Here is a 22,144-nt window from a genome sequence, read left to right as displayed (position 1 = left end):
TAAGTATGTTGGACTCCTTATAATTCAGAGATGCACTTATAGCAAGACACGGCTCCTTAGCGTCTAATCCAAAGCTGACATGCCAATGGAAAAGCTCCCAGCAACTTCACTGGGTTTATGCCCTTTACAAATGCATGTATTTGCTATCAGAAATAAACAGGTATTTAGCAATGAGCACCTTTTTCCTTTCAAATATTGCTAAATTGTACGAAATGACATAAGTAGGCCCCTACTGTTGTGCTAATCTTGCCGTTTTCAGTGGTCATGCTGTCTCTGTGGTGCAAGTGTGCAAATGGCTTGGCTGCTCCCCAAGATTCCAGATACCGGGTCATGCGGACAGAAGCTCTCATTTTGGCTCCATCAAGAGTATGTCGAGGTCTAATGTGGTGCTGAGGGCTTCGCTTCTCTCCCTGGTTGACAGAGAATAAAAGGTGATATCAGCCTTGGTGTTCATTACCTTTTGAAGCAGTAATGTATCATCTGGTACCACATATCTGCATGCTTAGGAACTTCAAAATGGAGAGATGCTAAGAACCTGCAATTCTTAATGATATTGCTGGGAAATATCAGAGACTTATTTCTGAAGAGCAGGAAAGATTTGCAATGCAAACATTATATATTTGCAGACATCAGTAATAGCTCTGATCAATCTTATGGTAGTGAATTATTCAATAAACTGATAAGTGGTCCTGCTCAAAAATTACTATGACTGGCCACAAAATAAAAGTACTACTAACCTTAGGATTGATTACAAAGTAAGTCTTAACATTATGCTCTTTCAGATATGGGTCCCTCACATCTCCATCCCCATCTTCCACTTTGTAAGCTCCATTCAAATGTGCCAAGGTGACTGAGGTGATGTGAACACGGCTGAAATCATATTTTAAAAGAATGACAGAATCACAAATACCGATCAAAAGCATAATTTGAACCTGATCAACCTTCTTTACCAGCTTTTGGATATACTTTTTCTATGCTGCTCACTTCATTTACAGTCCCTCTAATCTCATTTTTAGAAGTTCTCATGGGCATAAATCTAAAGGTTTCCATCCACAAAAAAATACTCTTTAAATCACAGGAAAGTCTGAGTGCCTGTTTATTTGGGTTTTTTTTAAAGACAAGGCTTAATTCAGGCTTCTCCATGAAGGCTGATGGCTGAAGACATGGTACCTATGCATTTTTCCATGATACAAGAATCCACGTGTCCAAAGATTAACAGAGAAGCCTCTTACCCTGGGACTCCTCCAGCTTCCATGTGGTTTGCCAGAGTAACGTCATGTGACCACACATCATACTGCCACTTCTGTAGCCCAATAACACCACAAAGCACATTCCCAGAGTGCACTCCTACGCGCATATTAATATCAACTCCAGTTGCATCTCTCACTTTCCTGTAGTTGAGAAGAAAACCTGTGTTAGTATACATAACAGGGCCTTTGTCTTCTTATAAATTAAGTCAAATTAGCAGTAACAACAGTGATAACATTTATTTCTTTTTAGCATTGCCTCCATTCTTTTAATGCTATGTCTGAAGTCGCTTCTTTTATCCTCATCTGAAATTATTTGGGAGGGCTCAACTAAGTAATGGAAATGTTCAGTCTCACGGTAGAACCGAGGGACTACTTTTGTTTGACTGACAGCTTTTGGAGATCTGGAACTACTGTTATGCACCCTTCTATGTGAAGATTCTAATATCTACATTGGAGACCTTCTCATGTCTGTCATATCTGAGAGGAAGGATGAAAAACGCAGCACTTCAGGATATTCTACAGGCTGGTGGCTCTTACACTTCTTGGCAATATGGCTTAATGCCATTCAGGCCCTGGAGAACATAGGCTTAACAGCCTTCCACATGCTTGGTGAATGCTTGGTGTACCCACTAGGTCATTATACACAGCACGAGAGGCCACCCTTGCTGTCCAGACCACATCTAAACCTTCAGCCTTTCCGGTGACTTTAGAGAGCTGAAGTATCTGCTCACCTCAGCACAAATCTCAGAAGAGCCCTACACATAAGATAGGCATTAGTCTTTCCTGAGTAAGCTCTTCTGAATCACAGGTGGGTGGCTAAAGTCAAGCAACTAGACCATTTTCAGACATATGTCATATGGGTACCTAACTACATATATAAAGAGTTATAGATTTAATGCAGATGTCTACAGGCTTATACAGTTCTAAGAAATGGGAAGATCATAACTTCGCTGGATTTATGTATTTTAGCCCCACCTCATGTGGACCAAAACATAACCAGTAATAAGGAATATGTACATACATTTAACTTGGAGGAATTCAGGGTGTTGATGGAAGGAGCAACTGTAGAATAAGCAACCCAAATGGCTCCTGTATATGAGTCAGGTTCATAGTTCTAGCAACATCTTCAGTCCCAGTGATGAGAATTATCAGCTCCGTACCTTCTGAATTACAGAATTAAACTGGCCTGCTTCTCTTCTTTTTTTTTTTTTTGAAACAGAACATAGAACTTAACAGGCCTAATTTAATATGTAAATCCTATATTTAAGCAGTAGTTCTCGTGTTCTTTTTGTGAGAAATGAAAATAACTGGAGCATGACTGAAAGTATTTTGTTAAACTGTGGTTTGAAGTTATTAAAAAGAAGAGAGGAGAAGTTTTTTAATTCCTTCAGTCTCTATCAAGTGTTCATTGGTATCTCTTTTCACTTTGCCATTTTACACTGCTCTCATGTAGCTGACACACTTGAAAATGAACTGCTGTGAATGATCTTCGCAAGCAGCTGGCAAGTGACAAACACCATTTTGCTCTGCATAAAGAATATTGAACAAGCTTAACAGTGTGGGAAGAAAGAAGTGTTTTACAAAACTGGGCAAAGTGGAAAAGGAACATTTATCTTCTAGGCATGCTTGTCGAAAGGCTGCCCTGCATATTCTGCAGAGAAAGCCATAAAGTCTGCTTTATAATAAGCTCTCAGGAGTTAAGGACGGGAACAAGTAGAATATGTTCCAGAGCTGAATCTTCTCTTCTGTCTCACAAATTAAAGAAACCACACAAGATTTTAAATTAGAAGTGTTACTCTGGACCAAATTAGGATATACTACTTCTCTCCTGGGCTCCCTGAACAATTGCTATGACGATGCAGGCACTGAATGCGTCTAAGAGCGTAGTCTATCACATCCCCATAGGACACTTGCCTTACCTACAAAAGTACATCTGAAACTTCCCACTATTATTTCATTTTCTGCTCTCATGGTCTCTCTGGTTTCCCTCAGCACACCACAGTCTGTGTGTCTATCCTGGCTGGGCAGTCAAAATACTCAAGACTGTATTTTACCTACTACAGCCTGAAATTTGAGTTTGTAAGGTTTCTATGTTTTTCACAGGCATCGTTATCTTGCAGGTAGTGGTAGCAACTTTACTCCACATAAGCAAGAGCTCAGGTCCTTAGGAAAGCATCTACTCTCTTTACCTGAGCTTTGTTCATCAGTAATCCTGGACTAAAGTAAGACTCACCTAGTCATGTCTCACACACTTTAACACATCCAGTGAGCCCTGAACATTTAGTCTCTTGCAAATTGCTAGTTTTAAAAGCGTATTTCTCTTTTGGATTAGACCTGCAGGAATGAAATCATACCTAAAAATATTATTTTATTTTACATCTAGATTTCAAATTGGTACAACCATCTAATCCAACAGTTTCTTTCACTTTCCTCTGAAATGGAACTCCTTCACACTACCAAATCAAAGACAGCCTTTGAGAATGTGTGATTGAGAAACACAGAATCATAGAATCATAGAGTCATAGAATCATAGAATAGTTTGTGTTGGAAGGGACCTTTAAAGGTCATCTGGTCCAACCCCCCTGCAGTGAGCAGGGACATCTCCAACCAGATCATGTTGCTCAGAGCCCTGTCCAACCTGACCTTGAATGTTTCCAGGGATGAGGCATCTACCACCTCTGTGGGCAATCTGTTCCAGTGTTTCACAACCCTCACTGTAAAAAATTTCTGCTTCCTATCCAGTCTAAATCTGCCCTCTTTTAGTTTAAAACTATTACTCTTTGTCCTATTGCAACAGACCTTGCTAAAAAATTTGTCCCAATATTTCTCATAAGCCCCCTTCACTGAAAGGCCACAATAAGGTCTCCACAGAGCCTTCTCTTCTCCAGGCTGAACAACCCCAACTCTCTCAGCCTGTCCTCACATGAGAGGTGTTCCAGCCCTCTGATCACTTTTGTGGCCCTTCTCTGGACTTGCTCCAACAGGTCCGTGTCTTTCCTGTGCTGAGGGCTTCAGAGCTGGACGCAGGACTCCAGGTGGGGTCTCGCCAGCGGCAGGACTCCTCTCAATCCCTTCATCCCCCAGCCTGTACTGATACCGGGGGTTGCCCCATCCAAGGTGCAGGACCCTGCACTTGGCCTCACTGAACCTCATGGAAATTAGAAAGTCACCAGACAACAAGGGGGTGGAGTTTGGGCTGAATGAAAACAGCACATATATTCATACACAAACATTTTGCCTTAACAGATAAGCTCTAGCCTTAAAGCATCCAGTTAAGGTGGCCAGCTCTCAACATCAAAGGCAGCAATGGCATCTATGGCTTGATAAGGTGAGCATCCCACTCCTGGGCAAGCAGGCTGCAGACTATAAGAAACATTGGATTTGTTCCAACATAGAGCACAGAAGAAAGCAATTAATCAATGGGTCTACTAACATGTTTAAATGGAAACAATCTATACCATAGTGAGGCTGAATTGCTTAAAATAGAGCTACACATCATTAGGAAACAAGATTGAATAAGACTTCTTTTTGCTTCAAAGAGAACTGGAACTGAAACCGTATTCAGGTGGTAAAATCTATACAGAACTGTTAATCGAAACAGCAAACCGCTTTGTTTCAGTAACTTATGCACTGAGGGGTCAGTTTGCACCTCAGTGACTGAATATAACAAAAACTCATATCTGACAAAAAAGATCTTTTAGACACAGTGAATCAAACATATATCGAGTGACACATATCCAACAGGAAGAGTATTAGTACTTCTAGTTTTACAGCCACAGAAGTATTTCAGGAGATGCTTCCACACAAAGATGCAGTAATTGCACAACAAAATACGGAGTTGATTAATAATCAGTAATTTTTCTTCACTTGCAGTCTGCAACACTTGACATAATACTTTGAAAGAATTTGAAAACATGAGGTACAGATTCCTCACTTTTTAAAGAGTGTTTACCGCTGTGATAATCAGGCATCTCTGTACATGAGTGTTGTGGATTCTGACTACAGTAATAAAATCAGATCAGAATGTGCTATATCACTAAAAGATATCTTTCTAGTTTATAAGGCTGCTCTTACCAAGGAGGACCTTATCATCCAGCATTAACAATAAACATACTCAATAGCAGCTTGAGCAGCAAGTAATTTCAGAGAAAACTGGGAAATTCTGGAGTGTGAGGAACTGACAGATGGCTCTCTGAGCTCAAGTAAATCATTGCATTGTGATGTGTAAAATTATACTTTCAGTTCTTCTTGAAGGGCAATTTATGGCTTGAGCTTAGCATTGTTTTTCCACCAGCCTGTAAACTTCTATACTTTGTTCCCTGAAGTAAAAAAGTAGCAGGTTGAACAGAAACTCTATGCAAATGCTTCTAACTCACATTTATCACACAGCACACAGAACTTTTGATGTGTAAACCAGAAAGCTCTCATTTTCACCGAAAGGCTGGGAAAAAAACCTCAACATTTTTAAGCCAACCAAGGCAGGGGAGTCAGAACTTAAGGACAGACACTCTTCTACTTATTGCTCTAATGCAGGGATGCTAGCTTTAGTTCCTAATATGCTACAGAAGCAAATGGTTTATTTATAATAATGTTCTAGTATACCTAAATGAAAAAGAGGAAGCATCCAGTGAAAGCAATTGAGGAAACAAACAAATCTGTAGATTTGAATACTTGGTAAGGAGAAGTACTCCAAGTACCATTTAAAAAAACAAATTTATATGGACACAACGTAAGGTACAACCATATCTGGATGAAGAAAAAAATTTTAGAAAATGCAACGATCTGATTCCTGCACCGAGGTTACAAAAGATCCCTAAAGCAAGGAGATCAAAATCCTAGTTTCTATAAATACTACACCTTTTCTGTGATTACCTTTAGAGGAAAATAATAAAATTTGCATTAATCAACCTACCCCTACAGTAATTTCCCTGGATCGAATCACAAGACCAGGCAACTGAAAACTGAAAGCCTCTTGTGACTACAATTACACACATACGAGGGTAGTATCTAAGGATTAGAGGAATCACTTCTGCATGCCTGTTTAGTTAATCATTGAGACAACACTGTTCAACATAACTATCCTTTTCATGATGAGGTGCACATCACACATGTACTTCACAAGGATGGTAATTTCTTACTTTGCTGCCTGGGCAGTGGTAAATGTGACTTCGGCAAAAACATCAAAATTGGAACTGAAACTTACAGAAGAGCATATCAAGTTTTAAAACCAAAGTCCAGTTGTTTAAAAAACCAAATCAGACAGGTGACTACCAAATATCCAGACCTCCACATGACATACAGTTTTGTAAAGTGTAGCTCACCTAGATATACTGTAATTTTAGTCAAAGGAAACTTAGCTTTTCTACAGAAAATACATTTGTGCCATTAATGATAACTGCTATAAGTAACCATTTACAGTATTTCAACTCCTAAAAGCTAAAAAGAACTTCAGGTATGAATTACAGACAAGGAATTATCTGATTTCAGTTAAAAAAAGGAGAGGTGGAAGGTTTTTTTAATTGTCCTTTCCTCACAAAATGTTTTCTAAATAAACTAACAGAATCAGACCCTTGCTTAACAAATAAACTACAATACTGAGCTGAAGTTCCTAGATAGGCAGGTTGAAGACCCTTCAGCGTGATGTGCAGACATCCAAACTAGGTTTAAGTACCCTTATACTGAAATGTGTCCAGCTTTGGTGGCAGAACTCATTGAGGGCAGGTAGCTAACAAAAGAGTCAGTTCTACTCTGCACTAAGAGTTCAGATAGAATTCAGGTGAAGAGATGAGGGGGAGTAAATGTGCTCTTTTGCAAGACTTCTTTGAAGTCCCATCATCTTCAGAACTGCTACATCTGCCTGTAATCCCTTCCCAATCTACTCTTCAGTAATGAGCTAGAGGATTCCTCAAGTATGCCCATAGCTGTATCCTCAGATGCCTTACAAGTGTTAACCCATCAGATACAACCATATTTCTTTTTCCTCTTTCACAATCATATCAAGCCTCCTGTTACTGAGTTACTTGAAATAAGTTAAAACTGCTGTTTCAAAAGCAATCACATCAGGATTCTCCAAAACCTTGCTCTGTTTTCTGTTTCAAAGACAGAACAAGCATAATGATTATGGGAAAGAAATAAGCGACAAATACAATAATCCACAAATCCAAAATACTGCTGATAAACACAGAATTCTCAATAGTGCCTTAATGTGTTAACATTTTAGAATGTCCTCACCTAAAAAATTCATTACAGAAAATCTGAAACAAAACTTTGGGGTTTAGTAAGACAGGCATATTTAATTGTTTATTTAACAACATGGGAAGTAGGCCTCTCAGCCCAGGAATCTGTAAGCCGTTAGAAATGTCTTTGGTAGACATACCCAGTATCACTCCACAGGCTCATGGCTTGAGGCATCTTAATTGTGGGGGGGCAGCTCCTCCTGACCACCACTGAACTCCATATTCAGCAGGAGACAGGAGCTCTGGCCTCTCACAGAGCCGTTTGACTAACAGGTGGGTGGTAGCATCAAGACTCCAAGAAGCAAAGCTTCCAAGCCCTAAGTGACATCTATTGGAATATTTACCATCTTGTAATAACAGAATCACAGAATAGCTGAGGTCAGATGGACTTCTTGAGATTGTCTAGTCCAACTCCAGCTCAAAACAGGGCCAGCTACAGCAGGTTGCTTAGGGCCATACCAGTTGGATTTTGAGTATTTCCAGGGCTGGAAACTCCACAACCTCCCTGGACAACCTATGCCAGTGATCAGTCACCCTCGTAGTGAAAAAAGTGTTTGCTGATGTTCAGAGGGAACCTCCTGTGTTTCAGTTTGTGTCCATCATCTCTTGTCCTGCCACTGGGCACCACCGAAGAGCCTGGCTCCATCTTCTTTGCACCTTCCCTTCAGGTACTCTAAATGCATTGACAAGGTTTTTCCCCCTCCGCTTTCTCTTCCCAGTTCTTTCAGCCTTTCCTCATATGAGCAATGCTCCAGGCTCTTAATCATCTTTATGATGTAGCGACGAGATAGCCTGGCACAACCCAACATCTTACCATGCTGGACCTTATAGTGAAGCACACCAACTACTGCAGCTCTGAAAGTTTCAACCAGCAGCACAGCTACAGATGGAAAAGAAAATTTTTACTGTTGAATATTTAACAAAAAATCAGCACTTACTTAATGGCTTCACACATGTCCAGTCCCATTTTCACACAATTCTTGGCATGATTTTGAAGAGATATAGGTAGTCCAGAAACACAGTAATAGCAGTCACCTAGGATTTTAATTCTCATACACTCATTCTCCTGGAGGAAAAAGCAAGGTGAGATGGTCATTTTCAACCTGAATTACATAAATAAAGGATTACTGTTACAATGCCTTAAATGATGTTAGCAAAATCATTCTACTTAAGCTTATTTCAGTAATGAAGGATTTGGCTTGCTAAAAAAGAAGTGCTGTCAGAGAAATTTGTGTGGATGATTCCTCCATCTATTATGGTCATTAATGGACAAAACCACGAAGTAAGTTCACTGCAAACCATATATCTGCAGTGTTGTTCACACCTCAGATCAAAAAACTGAGCCAAAGTATCATGTTCTAAATCTAAATAAAGTCTTTTTCTTTGAAATATGAAATCAAAAGACCTAGCCTTCCACATTTACATCTTTGAAGATGCACTGTGCAATAATTCTTGAAACTAGCAATCATAATCTTATTTCTATCTTTTGTACTCTAAGGCAATGTAAAGATTTTTTTTTTTTCCAGCCAATACTGGACAATAGTTTTTGAACTAACAAAAACACCAGCAAATTTTTATCTGTTCTATTGTTTCTGACTTCACCTTCACATACAGCATGGTTTCATGTAATTTTTATAAAAATGACACCTAAGTAAGCAGTAGAAAATCTTCTGATTGTATTTGAATCCTTTCTTGAGGCTGTGGTCCGTAATTAAAATTGCTTTGATCAATATTGTCTCTCTTGTCCTCCAGTCTCTTAAATGCTTTTTCAGAGATGAGAAAACTGACTATATCATTTCTCTATCTTGACTTCCTTAATCCTTGTTATTATAAAAAATCTATTTAAAAAGCTGTTCATCTGCCATTAAGCTTTATTGGGCTCCATGAGCTGTCTCTATCGGTCCTGTTCGAGAGCACTATCTTGGGTTTCACAGATTGTCACACTGGCAGAAACACACTGTTGGACTCAGACCAGAGCCAGACTTTTTCTTCACACATTTCAAGTCTAACTTTCCCACCAAATCCTCAGAAATGCTCCCTGAAGGTAGAAGAGTCTCCAAGAAGAAAAAATACTTTAAAGATGACTTAAGTATTTCAACAAACAGTAGCAGCCCAGTAGAAACCCACCTTTGCAATCTGGTCAAACTTGCCAAACAGCTCATTTAGCATGTGCACCAGTTCCCCTGGCGAGCAGTCACTGGCCAGGCGAGTGAATCCCACGATATCAGCATACAAGATGCTGCAACAGAAATGAGCAGAATTTTAGTCATAGTTTCCTTCTGCAGAACTCAGTTTTATCAACCGACAACAAAACCTGAAAGTAGGCATTCCGGACTTCGGAGAGGTATGCCTATACCCAAAACAGCCACTGCTAAATGTAGAGCAATAAATATAAGTATGTTTATAGGTAAACCTACATTTACCTTTATAGATGTTACATTTCTAGGTAATATATACCTATATTTGCCTCTATAGGTATTACCTTCACAGATATTACCTTTATAGGTACACCTATATTTATAGGTATTTATAGGCACTCTATACCCATATTTGTTACAGTGTACTCAAAACACAGAAATCGTTTTCCTACTCACAAATTGGCAATATAATCATGGCAATTATTTCAGCATACATGTTTATTATCGGAAATTGTTTAATAACTTTTTATCATTGTAGACATTTTCTGTCTAGATTTACCTGTCAGTGATATGCAGCACGGAAATCTTCATTCCCTTGTTACTCAGACTATTAAACTCAAGCTTGATTGCTAAGACAGTCAAGCCATACACTATGTTTTTATTCACCAAGAAAACTTGACCAATTCATAGAATCAGGCTAATGAAAAAGTATTTGTGCTTGCAAGTGAAAATGACCTTCCTCAAAAGTCCTGCAATACTTGCTTTAAAAAAGCAATTTCTAGAAATGTTATTCAAATTAACTTGTTCAATCAAAAAAACAGGCAAAACAATTTGTAAAGATGAAACAATATTTGGAATGAATGGTGAATTATTTTTCTAACTTCTCTAAATTTATAATTAATAAATAATTAGATTTGTCAGCCTAATATTTTATCTCAGGTACTCTAAATTATGTATGTGATACAGCTGCCTCTCTTTACATTATAGAAATCACTCCAGTTAAGAAAATTGCAGATTCAGGATAATATAAATAAATAACTGTCATGAATTACAATTTTGACTAGTATACATGAAAGCAGGATTCGGTACTTTAACTTGAAAAATTAAGACATTATGAAGAAAGCCTGTTAATGTGTGGCTTTTTCTAAATGGCTCCTTTGTATTATCACCTTTGTTGCTCTTCTGGAACATGCAATTGTTAGCATTTGATAAAATTAACAGATATTAAACTTTAAGTTGAAGAAATGCTTATTAAGCCAATTATTTTCTTAATTGCTGTCTTCCCACTTTGATTTCAAAATTTTTCTGAATGTTGTTGATGCATTTTATTACAGTTCAATACCTTACATTGGTGTGCCTTTTGACATACAAATTGTGGAAGTTGTTGGTGTTTTCCAGCTGTCCTGCCTTGGGACCTTGTAACCTCTGAATGATCTCTGCTTTCATTTCCATGGCAATGTGAGCAGGCAGTAAAGAAAGTAGAAGGCGCTCCTAAAATTTAAAATGAAATGTCCACAATTTCGCATGGAAACAACACTGTGCAAGGCATATTGTCAATACCCTAGAACATTTCGATGAGTCTTGCACTTAGGCATTTGCCTGGTATGGCCTCCAAAATTAATCAGTTCCTTGAAGAACTGTGCAGAGACATACACACATTTACAAGTAATATCTAACTTCTTCAAGGTTCTGTGTATATTAGAAGAAGCTTACGCTAAATTTAGTGTCTGAATAAGTTATGTACAGTAATCTATTAAATATCTGAGTAGGATGCAGGAAATACAGATTAGGAAATAAAGCAAGACCTGCAGGGACTGTTCAGAGGACTTCAGGGAAATGCAGTCCAATTTGAGCAAGAACAGGATAAATTAGGGGGGTTTAAAATATATTTTAAATGTTTACTCATAGTTTTAGTAGTTGTTTGACTGAAAATGAAAAGATAAAATCAGGACACGGACCATTTTGAAAATGCAGACTATTTTGATAGGTACTCTCCCCTTACTTTAATATGGCATTTGACAAACAAAAGATTTTTGAAAATATGAACATAAAAGGAAATTAAATATTTAAAAAAACCCCGCACACTTTTCCTTTTCTTTTGTTGTTATTATACTCATAGTCTTCTCCTTGAGAAGCTCTTTACATCAGTACATTTTGCCCATTTTACCCATGACAGCTTTTCCTTGAGTTCCTACTTCTCTGGAAAACTGGATCAACAAGGGAATAGCTAGAATGCTGCAAAAAAACCCCTCCCTGCTTTGATCACACTCCACCTCAAAACTGCACAGGAATTTCCCATTTTGTCGTAGGCAGAGGGAAGAGGCTAATTCTGGCTAAGCACAAACACCAGAACCCTGAACCAGTGAGGAGGGGGAAGGCAGCTGTAAAAGCCCATGATGGAGTCAAAGAGAGAGAAAACTATGCCAGAAAAGATGACGACCTCAAAATATGCGTGGTGTGCAGGTGTTACTCGCAGTGACACATTCTCTTTGGTTCACAACATGTATTTTTGCAGAGTTTGCAGTTCTATTCACGACGGTAACAGAAGAAGTGTAACCATTAATCCAATGCTCTGTCTGTGATAATTACTCTTGTTCAGTACTAATGACCTTGAGTAGAGCATGATAATAGCAGGGCTAGAGACTCTCTGGTATTTGCAGCTACCCTGCTATCTCTCTTTGTCACGTATAATGAAGATTTCCCATTCCTCATAGCATTTGTGTACCTGTAAGCATAGCATTAAATTACATGAGGCCCCATGAAATAGATTCTGCATACACTTGGTAAAAAAACTCTATTTCAGTGAATCAAGACAGAATCTTTCTTTGCTGCCAAGTCATACTAAACTAGTAGTTTCCTTTCCTTTTTCTTTTTTTTTTTGTTTTCACTCTGGTGAGATCTAAAAATAATTTAGATTCACAGATGTATGGACTGCTCTTTATTTTGCATACTAAGGCATATCACCTAAACAGTAATACAAGTCATGAAGTAAATGTTAAAGGTAAAGCATACGTGTCTCTAGCCTGACTAAAGGAGGCAAGAATAAAATAAAAGATGTACTGTTTTCCTACTGCTAAGATCTCAAATTTGGCACATCGTAACTGAGAAGAATATTTACAATTGACTTTTCATCAGAATGTTAATGTGGCTTTATTTCTTAAATGCAAGATTAATTTAGTATGTTGAGGCATGTTAGCAAGTACTCATACAAGAGGCTGATATATTTTAATTTCTAAGGCAATCCACTGGTCCTTGGTGGAGGTATTTTGCTACCTTGTAAAGAATGCCTGCAAAACCAACAGATTTTTTTCCATAATGAGAGTTTACTCTTGCATGTAGCTCTTTATCTAACAGAAAGTTGCTGTTTTGTGATGTGCGCGACAGGTCATAACTTGCTAATAACTATCATTAAATAGTTAACAGAGAGATGAATGCTCTTAGCTCCAATTTTACATCATTGTGCCTCTGTTGTATGATGGCCAGTAAATGCAAGCTAGTTCGCTATCTTCCTATGACTCCTTTACAATTCCAGACATGCAGTGAGGCAGACACTCAACATCCAGGTTACTGCTTATGTCTTTGAAACCCAGAGAGGCTGGAAAAAGGTCAAAGAGAAAAGCAGCAAAAATTTTCAAGAAAGCAATAGAAAAAGCAACAGAAAAAGTTTTCGTAGGAAGCACCATAAGGTCAACTACAAGATGAAGAATCATAAGAGGAAAGCGAAAACAGATGCCCTCATTTTGTAGAGGACAGCAGGAGAGATTGGATATTTCCCCTCCTTTTTCTCTCCAGGCCAGACCACTATTCCATTCTACTTAAATGTCCTGGTGAAGCTGTTCACCACACCAGAACCTCCCTCCAAAGAATGTTTTCCTTCCTCCACCTCCACTGTGCAAAAGAGAAGGTTACAACCAGAGGTGGCTTTAAAGAACTGTAGTTGGTGAAGCACACTCCAAAATACGCCCAGGTACACCTAAATGCTTCAGCCTCCTTCTCCACCATGCAGGCCGCGAGCGCTCACATTTCAATCCTGTAGTTACCACTTGTGTGATAATGCGTTATCAAGTCACATATTACTTTTCACACAGATTGTTAATTTTGGTTTCTTTCATTAAAAGGCATTTGAGAAAAAAGCTGCATCTCAACTGTTTATGAAGACTGTGGCTGGGCTGGTCAGCTAGCCAAATACAAAATGGTTACAAATACATTGTTCAATCTCTTTCTGCTAAAAGATCCTAAGAAATACAAAGTATTGGTGGTTAAAAAGAGCATAGTGGAAGGATCAAAACCAATTACTAATCAGATTGCAGTGCCTGATGTTGTGCACTGAAATTTCCTCAGACTGGAAAAGTGTGAGGAACATAGCAAATCAAGACTGCTGTTTACAATGTTTTTTTATTTGATAATACGTTCTGTACTATTGTCTCAAAAAGGCAGAATATCTACACATCAAAACCTAGGTGAAATGACACATAAGATACTGACTTTGAGAAAAAACACTTGTGTATTTGTAGTAGACAGAGAAGCCACTCTCAGAGCTACAGTCTGTAAGAAAAAAGCCAAAGTAATTCTGAATGTAGGTCAAGAAGCAGCATTTAAAAGTCTTCAGACTAAAAATAACAGTACCCACTTCTGGTGAAAGAGAAATTGCTGTGCTGTGGCAATAATGAAAACCCCCTCACAATTGTCTTTGCCGGACATGTTACCAATATGACCTTACGTCCAGTACACATGATCCATGCACACAAGACTACTTCCTGACCGCCCGTGTTCTCTGGGGCTAGACTTTCCCCCCACCACTCAAATCACTTGTAGCTGAAATCTTTAAGTCCTAGGGCTAAAAGACAGAGCACACAATCCATACTGAATACAACATTATACTGTCTTTCAGTAGACTTTAGTACTCCTTTCTTCTCTGAACAAGTCCAGCTGGACTCCAGTGGATGGCCAGCAAGTAGTCATTCTCCCTAGATTCTCTAACTGAGGATTTTCAGCAGTATCCATCACATTGTTATTTGAGTTCCTGTTCTCTCAAACTCTCACATCCAGGTTAATTTCCTTGTCAGAATTTCCCCTGAATTGTACAGATGACTTCATCAGTCATTCCCAGTTACTCATCACTCCCCTAAAGCTTGATGAACTCTAAATATTTGTTTAGCTAGAGTAAGTTAGCACAATGCAGTTCAGGACCATAGCACTGTGTCAGTTTTTGCAAGGTGGCAATTGCATTTGCAGTATCTTGCACAATGGAGGTCATGCTGCTGTTGCGCAGTAAGCGAGCAAATCATCCTCAAATGCTTGGTACAGAACATTTTCCTAAGTGCATATTTCACAAATCAAACTCTTCTTGGCCTGAGGCAATAATGCTTTATTTATTTGCTTACCCCCATTCTGTTATGTAAACCACCAATTCTGATTCACTCATTTCTACAAGATGACATGACTATCAACTCTTTACCGAAGCATAAATAATTGTAAAAATTTATAGATTTAAAGGCCAAATATTCTTCCATCTAGTCTGATCTCTTGAATAATATAGACAATAGAATGTCATAATGGAGAAACAAAGGTATCATGGTAGGGCTCACTACATAAAATTAGCTTAGTGCCTTACTCTGAATGGAGAGAAACTGTCCTTCAAGGCAACTCACAGAATCTAATACTGAATTTCTGTAGGGGGCAAGTGTCTCTCTCTCTCTCTCTCTCTCTCTCTCTCTCACTCTCTCTCTTTCTCTTTCTCTCTCTGTTGTCTATGGAGGGAACTGCAGGTCCAAATTTTGGTCTTGCTGGAAGAAATGTCCATCTTTGCTGTTAAGTTCTGGTGTTGAAGAAGTCTGCAAAAAAAACTATATATGTAGCTCAATAAAGGATTACAGGAACATTTTTCTCCCTATAATCTCATATAGCAATATTTTTGTCACTTACAATGTCATTTAGGACACTGAATTTTGAATTCTACTTTTCTGTGGGTTGAATTTAGTTTTCAGATTCTTGTGGCATATGTCTAATCATCTATTTAGCAAGTTTGACAAACCAGGTCAATAAGTCAGCAGTAAGAGCTCTAGAAGCATTCAGCCTGTACATGCATCCAGCTTCACAACACAGTTTACAAATAAACATGGATAACATAAAATTTTCAGCTGCCCTTGAAATGTATCAAGAAATAATCTACAAGAAAGGAATCTTGTGACTCCTGATCACACAATGATGAATCGGCCAAGTGGCTGACAGACATGGTGATCAACAGGGTACTTGTTTGGCAAATTACGATACTGTTTACCCAGATCTCATACACATTCTCTTAAATACATCCACTAGGACAAACAGCTGTAAATTGTTTTTTCTTAAAGCTAACTTGGACTCTTAACTGGGAGGGGAGATGATTTTTAAAAATTAGGTGCTATTATCCCCCTAAATTTAGCCTGTGTTAGTAACATCCACCAACCTATTACTTGTACTGAGACTAATAAATTGCATTTTACTCATACACACCAAGAAAGGTCTTCAATTTTGATTACAGAAACATCAGGAACTGGAGAATTCATCAACTCCTTAGCTGTTTGTTCAAGGGATTAATCAGCTGAACTGTTAAAAATTTGTTAAAAATGTGTTCTGTATTTCTTACTTGGAAGTCTTGGTCCTGTTATATCTTTCTCAGCTAAAGATTAATGTCCACACTCTTTTCCCTATAAAATTCAACACTAATCAGACAACTTAATCTTCTTTTTGCTTAAGTAAACAGACTTAGCTCCATAAATCTCCTGCTCCTAAGTATTTTCTACACTCTCTTGTCTAAAGCCTCAACAACCTTCAAACACTTTCTGAAAGTTCATTTGACACAAATGCTAAGATTTTGCCCCAATAAACAGAAACATACACACACACACCCTCCTGCCTTATTCCCGTCAGTATGTCCACGACTTACACTGCAGAGCTTTCTGCTGTAATATCTCTGGAGTTCCCTGTCTGCTATGTCTCCAAAATATTTTTCAAAGTTGCAGCCTTCCAGTCTTCTAGGAATTACCTATACTCTGCTTTTAGAATTATGACTTTCTAGACAGTTATTATAAACTGTCTTGATGAATATAGTATTCACTATCAGATGAGCATTTGTATTTTCTGCAAAAATGAATGCCTGTGATCGTCTTCGCATATCTCCTAGATCATTAACAAAAAATACAAAATAGCATAAAGGATGAGAACTGGTTCTTGCAGAACACAACGCACATGCCAATTCATTAAACATCTCCACTGAGAATTTCCAGTTACCTCAATCAAAATCCTTTAGACTGTGCTCTTTTGATGGGGAGTCGTGTCAGTGCTTTTAATCAGGATGCCCAGCATCATTGCATCAACCATCTTACTGAAATCTACTGCTTTTGGAAAGTTGCTTAACCCAAACCTGTTCCCTGTTAAAAACTGAAAAACATTTTAGGATGACTCGATTACCTGCAAAGTTGTTGAGTACATCACTCTACTTCTTTCCCAATACAAAACCACCACAGCAGCATCTTTTATTTCATGCTGATTGTTTATACTCTTCCTAGCTAGTGACAGCCCCTTCCTTTGTTAGGATGGCTTTTTTCCTGGAATGCTCCCAAAACGCTATCATCGGCCTTGACAAAAACAGGCAAGGATTTTTCCTGACATCTAGAAGTCTCCTACATACCACAACTTTTGTCATATTGAACCATTTTTTTTTTACATATCTAGCTGCTGCTTTTGCTTTCATTCGTGGCTAGTACAGGCTTTACGTTACAGCTGACATCTTTTATGATGAGAGAAATACAAATGTTCATCTGCTCTTTAACAGACTCCTATTCATTTATGCTTTTTGGTTTTTCCCCCTGTGGAAAATGAGTTTTTGCAAATCCCCAAGCACAGCACCATCAGGCTTTTTGTCCTCATGATCCCGTAAGTGAAATTTCAAGGCTGGAAAAGCCAATATCAAAACCCGAAAAGCAATACACACAAGTGGAATGAGAGCACCGTCCTCTCAGTCCTTGCTGCTTCATCAGCCATGGGACGCCAACTCCCCCATGAAGATGTTTCGCAGAAGACAAGCCGTAGGTGCCTGGGAGCTGCCCCAGTGAAAAAGGGAGCTGTCCAGTGGGGGCTGCCGGCGGGGCAGGGCCCAGTGCCATGGCCAGGTGAGCGGGGCAGGCCCCGGATGGCCACCCAGGGCCCAGGTCACCAGCCCAGACCATGGCGATGAGCCATGTCCGCCCGGGTGCTGTGACCTGACCAGGGCCAGACTGAGGCCCAGGGAAGCCCGGGAGGTCAGCTGCAGGCTGGGGACCGGGGCCGGGGCCGGACCGAGGGGCCCGAGGCCAGGCCCAGGCATGGCAGTAGCTTCCCTGGAGCTGTAGCTGAGGCTGGGACCTGCCCCCGCGGTGCTGCCCAGGAGCCTCTGCCCAGGGCAGAGGGGCTGCCCTCCCGGCCCCGAGCTCCAGCCAAGCTGCTGGGAGGGAGCGAGGTGACTTCAAATCATTTCATAACAGCAAAACATCTGTAGCATGACTTGCTCACTTAGCAAGATTGGTGCAACAGACCCAGACTTTCAATAGAAATGCATGTATCGGTTTTCAGGCTAAACACGCACCAGGCTGCACCCTCCGTGTGCCCAGGTCATCTGCTGCCGACCACCTCTGCAAATGTACAGTTAACATCTAGCCGGTCACCTTCTTCTCCGGGTAACACTAAAGCTACCCGAACGCACTGCTTCGCTGCAGCGGTTTCAGTGTATGGATCTGAAAGCTCATTTAAATGCACAGCCGCACCACATATTTGGCAAAGACAAATTCTTTCAAGGAACTTAGGGGATGCTTAATGTTTATGCATAGATTACAGTTTGCATATGCAGGCTGTCTATGACTAATATTGCAAATGAGGTTCACTACACCTTCAGAATACATCCCCATCTTGTGGCTGTTCAAGAGACGAGTCACCAAAGAGCAAAACAATAGAGTAGAAACAGAACATAACGACATACACAGCCAGAGCTGCTTAATTAATTGACACAATTTCAAGGTTTGTTTCTGTCTGATCCTATTAACTCTTACTTTAAGTTTTACATTTCTCAGGATCGCTGCTGAATAGACAGAAGCAGTATTTTGCAAAGAATCTGTCTCATGAGATTAACATTAACATATCATTTTTAATAATGGTGAGGTATTACAAGGCTGGCATTTGCTCAGTACAACTCTTTCAAACTATAAACCCTTTAACTCCAGTCTCATTTCACATTTTGATTAAAAGAGTTTTATGTTACTTTTTCACTAGACAGGAACAAAACCACACACAGCTCTCCCTTTGCATCTTTTCCTTCTTGTAAACCATCCACGGGACATGTCAGGGAAGATATTTAAGAGTACTGCTTGAAAGGTATCTATGCTGCCCTTTCCCCAAAGACAGAGGTTTCTTGTTCAGCTGCCCAGTTTAGAGTCAAACCTTGTGGCTGAAAGGATCAAATCCAAAGCAAACACAAAAGCATTTCTAAGGCACAGCATTGCACCTATATCAGAGGATCATGTTTGATGCACGTTGGCAGCATCGCTCCTCCACGCTCTTCTAGTTAATGTGAAACTGGTTGTTTTTACCTCAGACTTTGCCTGCTGATGTTTTAGCCATCTGGTCATAGAATACTAACTAAGCATGCAAGACGGGATTTCTTTCTGTATTTCACTGGTATTTTTCCAATATTTTATCAGATACCATACAGATACCACATGTTTGTGTGATGAAATGCTAGTCACCACACAGCAGAAGGATCAAAATCACGGATCAGTCACCCAACTACGCCCGTCAGGAGCTCATAAACACTTCAAAGTGGGTCAGACAGATCAATCAGAAGCAGGGCCAGATGACAATAAAAGTTAAACAAAACTCAATCTCTGCATTAGATTAGTCACGAGTAGAGGTACTCTACTCTCACAACAGCCTATTTAAATGGAGAGAGAAGTTTATTCAAGCAGAAGCTAATTCAATAAATTTATTTCATCCATATATAAATTAAAAGTGAACCTACAGTAAGGATCTATCCTTCTTCTTGTGAAAGAGCGATGATAAATTTTAATGACGTAAGCTGTATATTTTAACACCTTTTTTTCTGAGCAGTAGTAAGCATCACCATTCATTTAACAGCTCACTTCCTAGCCTTGAAGACAGAGGAAACTGACTCATCCTAGGTAGAAATCAAAGAACAGGCAGATGTCTGGAGGGTATACACCATTAGTGCATTCATAAAGCAGACCATTTGTTTCTTTACAATGGACTAAATACAAGGAAACAAGAATGATTTGCACTATATCTCTATCATGAGAACAAAAGTTTCTCTTTTGCTTATTCACAGAATATATATCTTGCAGAAATCTCCCAATTGCTCTTTAATCATTATATTCACTAGCTACTAAATATAGAAAAATTTAAAAGAAAAACTTTTCTCCACTGGAAAATGAACAAGAAAAACAGAGTTTTGAAAACCAATTCTCTTCATTTTGAGGAACCTGATCAGCAAAAAATCCCAGTAACTTACTATAGGGCAGATACATGCTAAATTATTCATGAACAATTATTACTAGGCCTAACCACAAAACAAATTTTGGCATAAATCATAGCAAGGGTTAAAGCTTCCAGAATTGTCTTGGTTTTATTTTCTAAAACTCCTAAACAACATTTTCCATGTTACTGTGTGCACAGTTTCCAAAATGTTTTCTATGGTAGGTTCCAGAGGTATTTAGCCATATAAGGACGCAGACAGAAACCCAGGTTTAATCCACAGAAAGACTAGGATGGTAAATGCCATACATTCAGGTGCCTTGTCACCTGTGGAAAGCTGAACCCAAGAGGACAGGCACTAAGACTGCGTGTGCAATGCACAGAGAAAATTAGAATCCTAAAAACGCGACTGAGAAAAATGAGAGCTCAAGAGGGAGACCACATTAAGTAGGAAATGCCCAGAAAAGGGTGTTGTACTCAGAGCCACCAGGCGCTTAGCTCCGGGCTGCAAGGAGGCACCTTTATTTGCTCGGGACTCTGTTGTGGGCAAAACAGGCTAGAGTCAGGGAGTTTTAACTGAATTAATTTATTGCAAACAAAACCAAACCTCTCATTGCTGATTGCAGCTTTTTTTAAAAAAGAAGAAAATAAATACTGATACAAACACTTACACAACCATCCATCTGTGGTACTTCCTGGTCCCAATTTTCCTTATTTTTTGCTATGGATTATAGTCAATCTAACAGAATTCCTGTGACGAGGTGACAGGCGGTGTAGGAAGTTGAGGTGGTATCTGTGACGGTTTATTTCTGCCAGTGTGCCCTTAACCACTTCTGCTGCTCTATGCTTAATGGTAGCTGCTGCCCTTTTACTCAGTGTCCCCACTCCAGCCTGGGACGTTGATGGGCTGCTGTGCCCTCAGCTGTGTCCTTGCTCCAGTATGGGTTGTCCATGGGCCACAGCCCCGATACCCTCACGGGTCTTGTTACCCTCTTTTCAGGCAGAGAGTCCTCTACGCACAACAGCTTGTCTCCAGCCTCCAGCAGCTACCTGTTTCTTTCTGAACCGTGCTTGGGCAGGGGCACCTCTGATTAGACAACGTTTTGGTGCTTAGTGGGTAAGTTTTTGCATACAAAGCATTTCTTTCCATGGTTGTTTCCGTACACACCATGGTGGGATGTAGGCAGCTTTGAGTGGCACGTGGCAATTCAGAAACCCCTTCCCCCCGAGGTCACCACCGCAGCCCCCTGCAACCTGCAGCCGCTAACATAGGCTCCGCACAGAGCCGCAGCTACCAGGGCTGCAGAATCAGGGCACCAGATCCCGAATTGTGTTTGAACCAGAGATCCAGGGGTTAGACAAAGCGCCCCGTGAGCGATCTGTGTTCAAAGCAGTCCTCTGCCAAAAGAGACCTCTTCTCTCTTCCTATACCCAAGGAAAAATGCTTATCAGTGAGTATGAGGTGGTTATTTTGGAGGTAGAGCCCTAGAAGCCCTTTCAGGTGAAGCTAATCTGTTCCAAAATGAAACGATTTAAAAATCAGTGAAGCAGGGACCAGATTTCCTTTCTCTGTAGCGCTCCGGGTGAATTCCCCAGTCCCCGGGCTCCCACGCAAGGGCAGCTGCGCTCCCTCTTTCTCTCTCATGAGATGTACAATCCAGCGGAGACATTCGGCAAATGTCCTTCAACACAGGGAAAGCTGGGCCCCAGTTTGTCCTCTTGTGGGATTAGGTCCAGACTGATGGCCATCTAAAAGCCTCACATGTGGAGGAGTTTTAGATGGGTCTAATTCTTACCAGTTCCACATTTTATTTCTATTGTTTTGGAATCCTGGTTTAGACGCTGGTGCCAGCACATTTGTACATGTCAATATGAACTAAACACACTGTAAAAACAACACCAAAGCTGCAGCTGATTGATTTTGGCAGCGTTCTTTCTAATGGCAAATATCCTATGGATTAATTAAATCTACTCAACGATTACTGCACTTAAATAGCTTCCAAGCTTTGAGAAATTTGGAAAT

The 22,144-nt window shown here is 39.8% G+C and overlaps 1 protein-coding gene across 4 annotated transcripts in view; it reads right to left on the bottom strand.

The window, feature by feature from the left end:
* The window catches only part of ADCY2 (adenylate cyclase 2), a 228,633-nt gene that overhangs the window by 66,605 nt on the left and 139,884 nt on the right, over positions 1–22,144 (bottom strand). For all 4 annotated transcript variants that reach the window (XM_075416786.1, XM_075416787.1, XM_075416789.1 and 1 more), the window contains 6 exons: positions 10,967–11,115; positions 9,614–9,725; positions 8,425–8,552; positions 1,233–1,391; positions 738–870; positions 234–410 (listed from right to left, as the gene is read on the bottom strand). In XM_075416786.1, coding sequence (XP_075272901.1) covers positions 234–410; positions 738–870; positions 1,233–1,391; positions 8,425–8,552; positions 9,614–9,725; positions 10,967–11,115 — 858 coding nt within the window. The remainder of the gene's footprint in view (positions 1–233; positions 411–737; positions 871–1,232; positions 1,392–8,424; positions 8,553–9,613; positions 9,726–10,966; positions 11,116–22,144) is intronic.

The sequence above is a fragment of the Opisthocomus hoazin genome, chromosome 3, assembly GCF_030867145.1.
Source record: "Opisthocomus hoazin isolate bOpiHoa1 chromosome 3, bOpiHoa1.hap1, whole genome shotgun sequence".
NCBI classification, from domain to species: Eukaryota; Metazoa; Chordata; class Aves; order Opisthocomiformes; family Opisthocomidae; genus Opisthocomus; species Opisthocomus hoazin.
The sequence above is the reverse complement of the archived record's forward strand: the minus strand, read 5'-3'. Positions and strand labels throughout refer to the sequence as shown.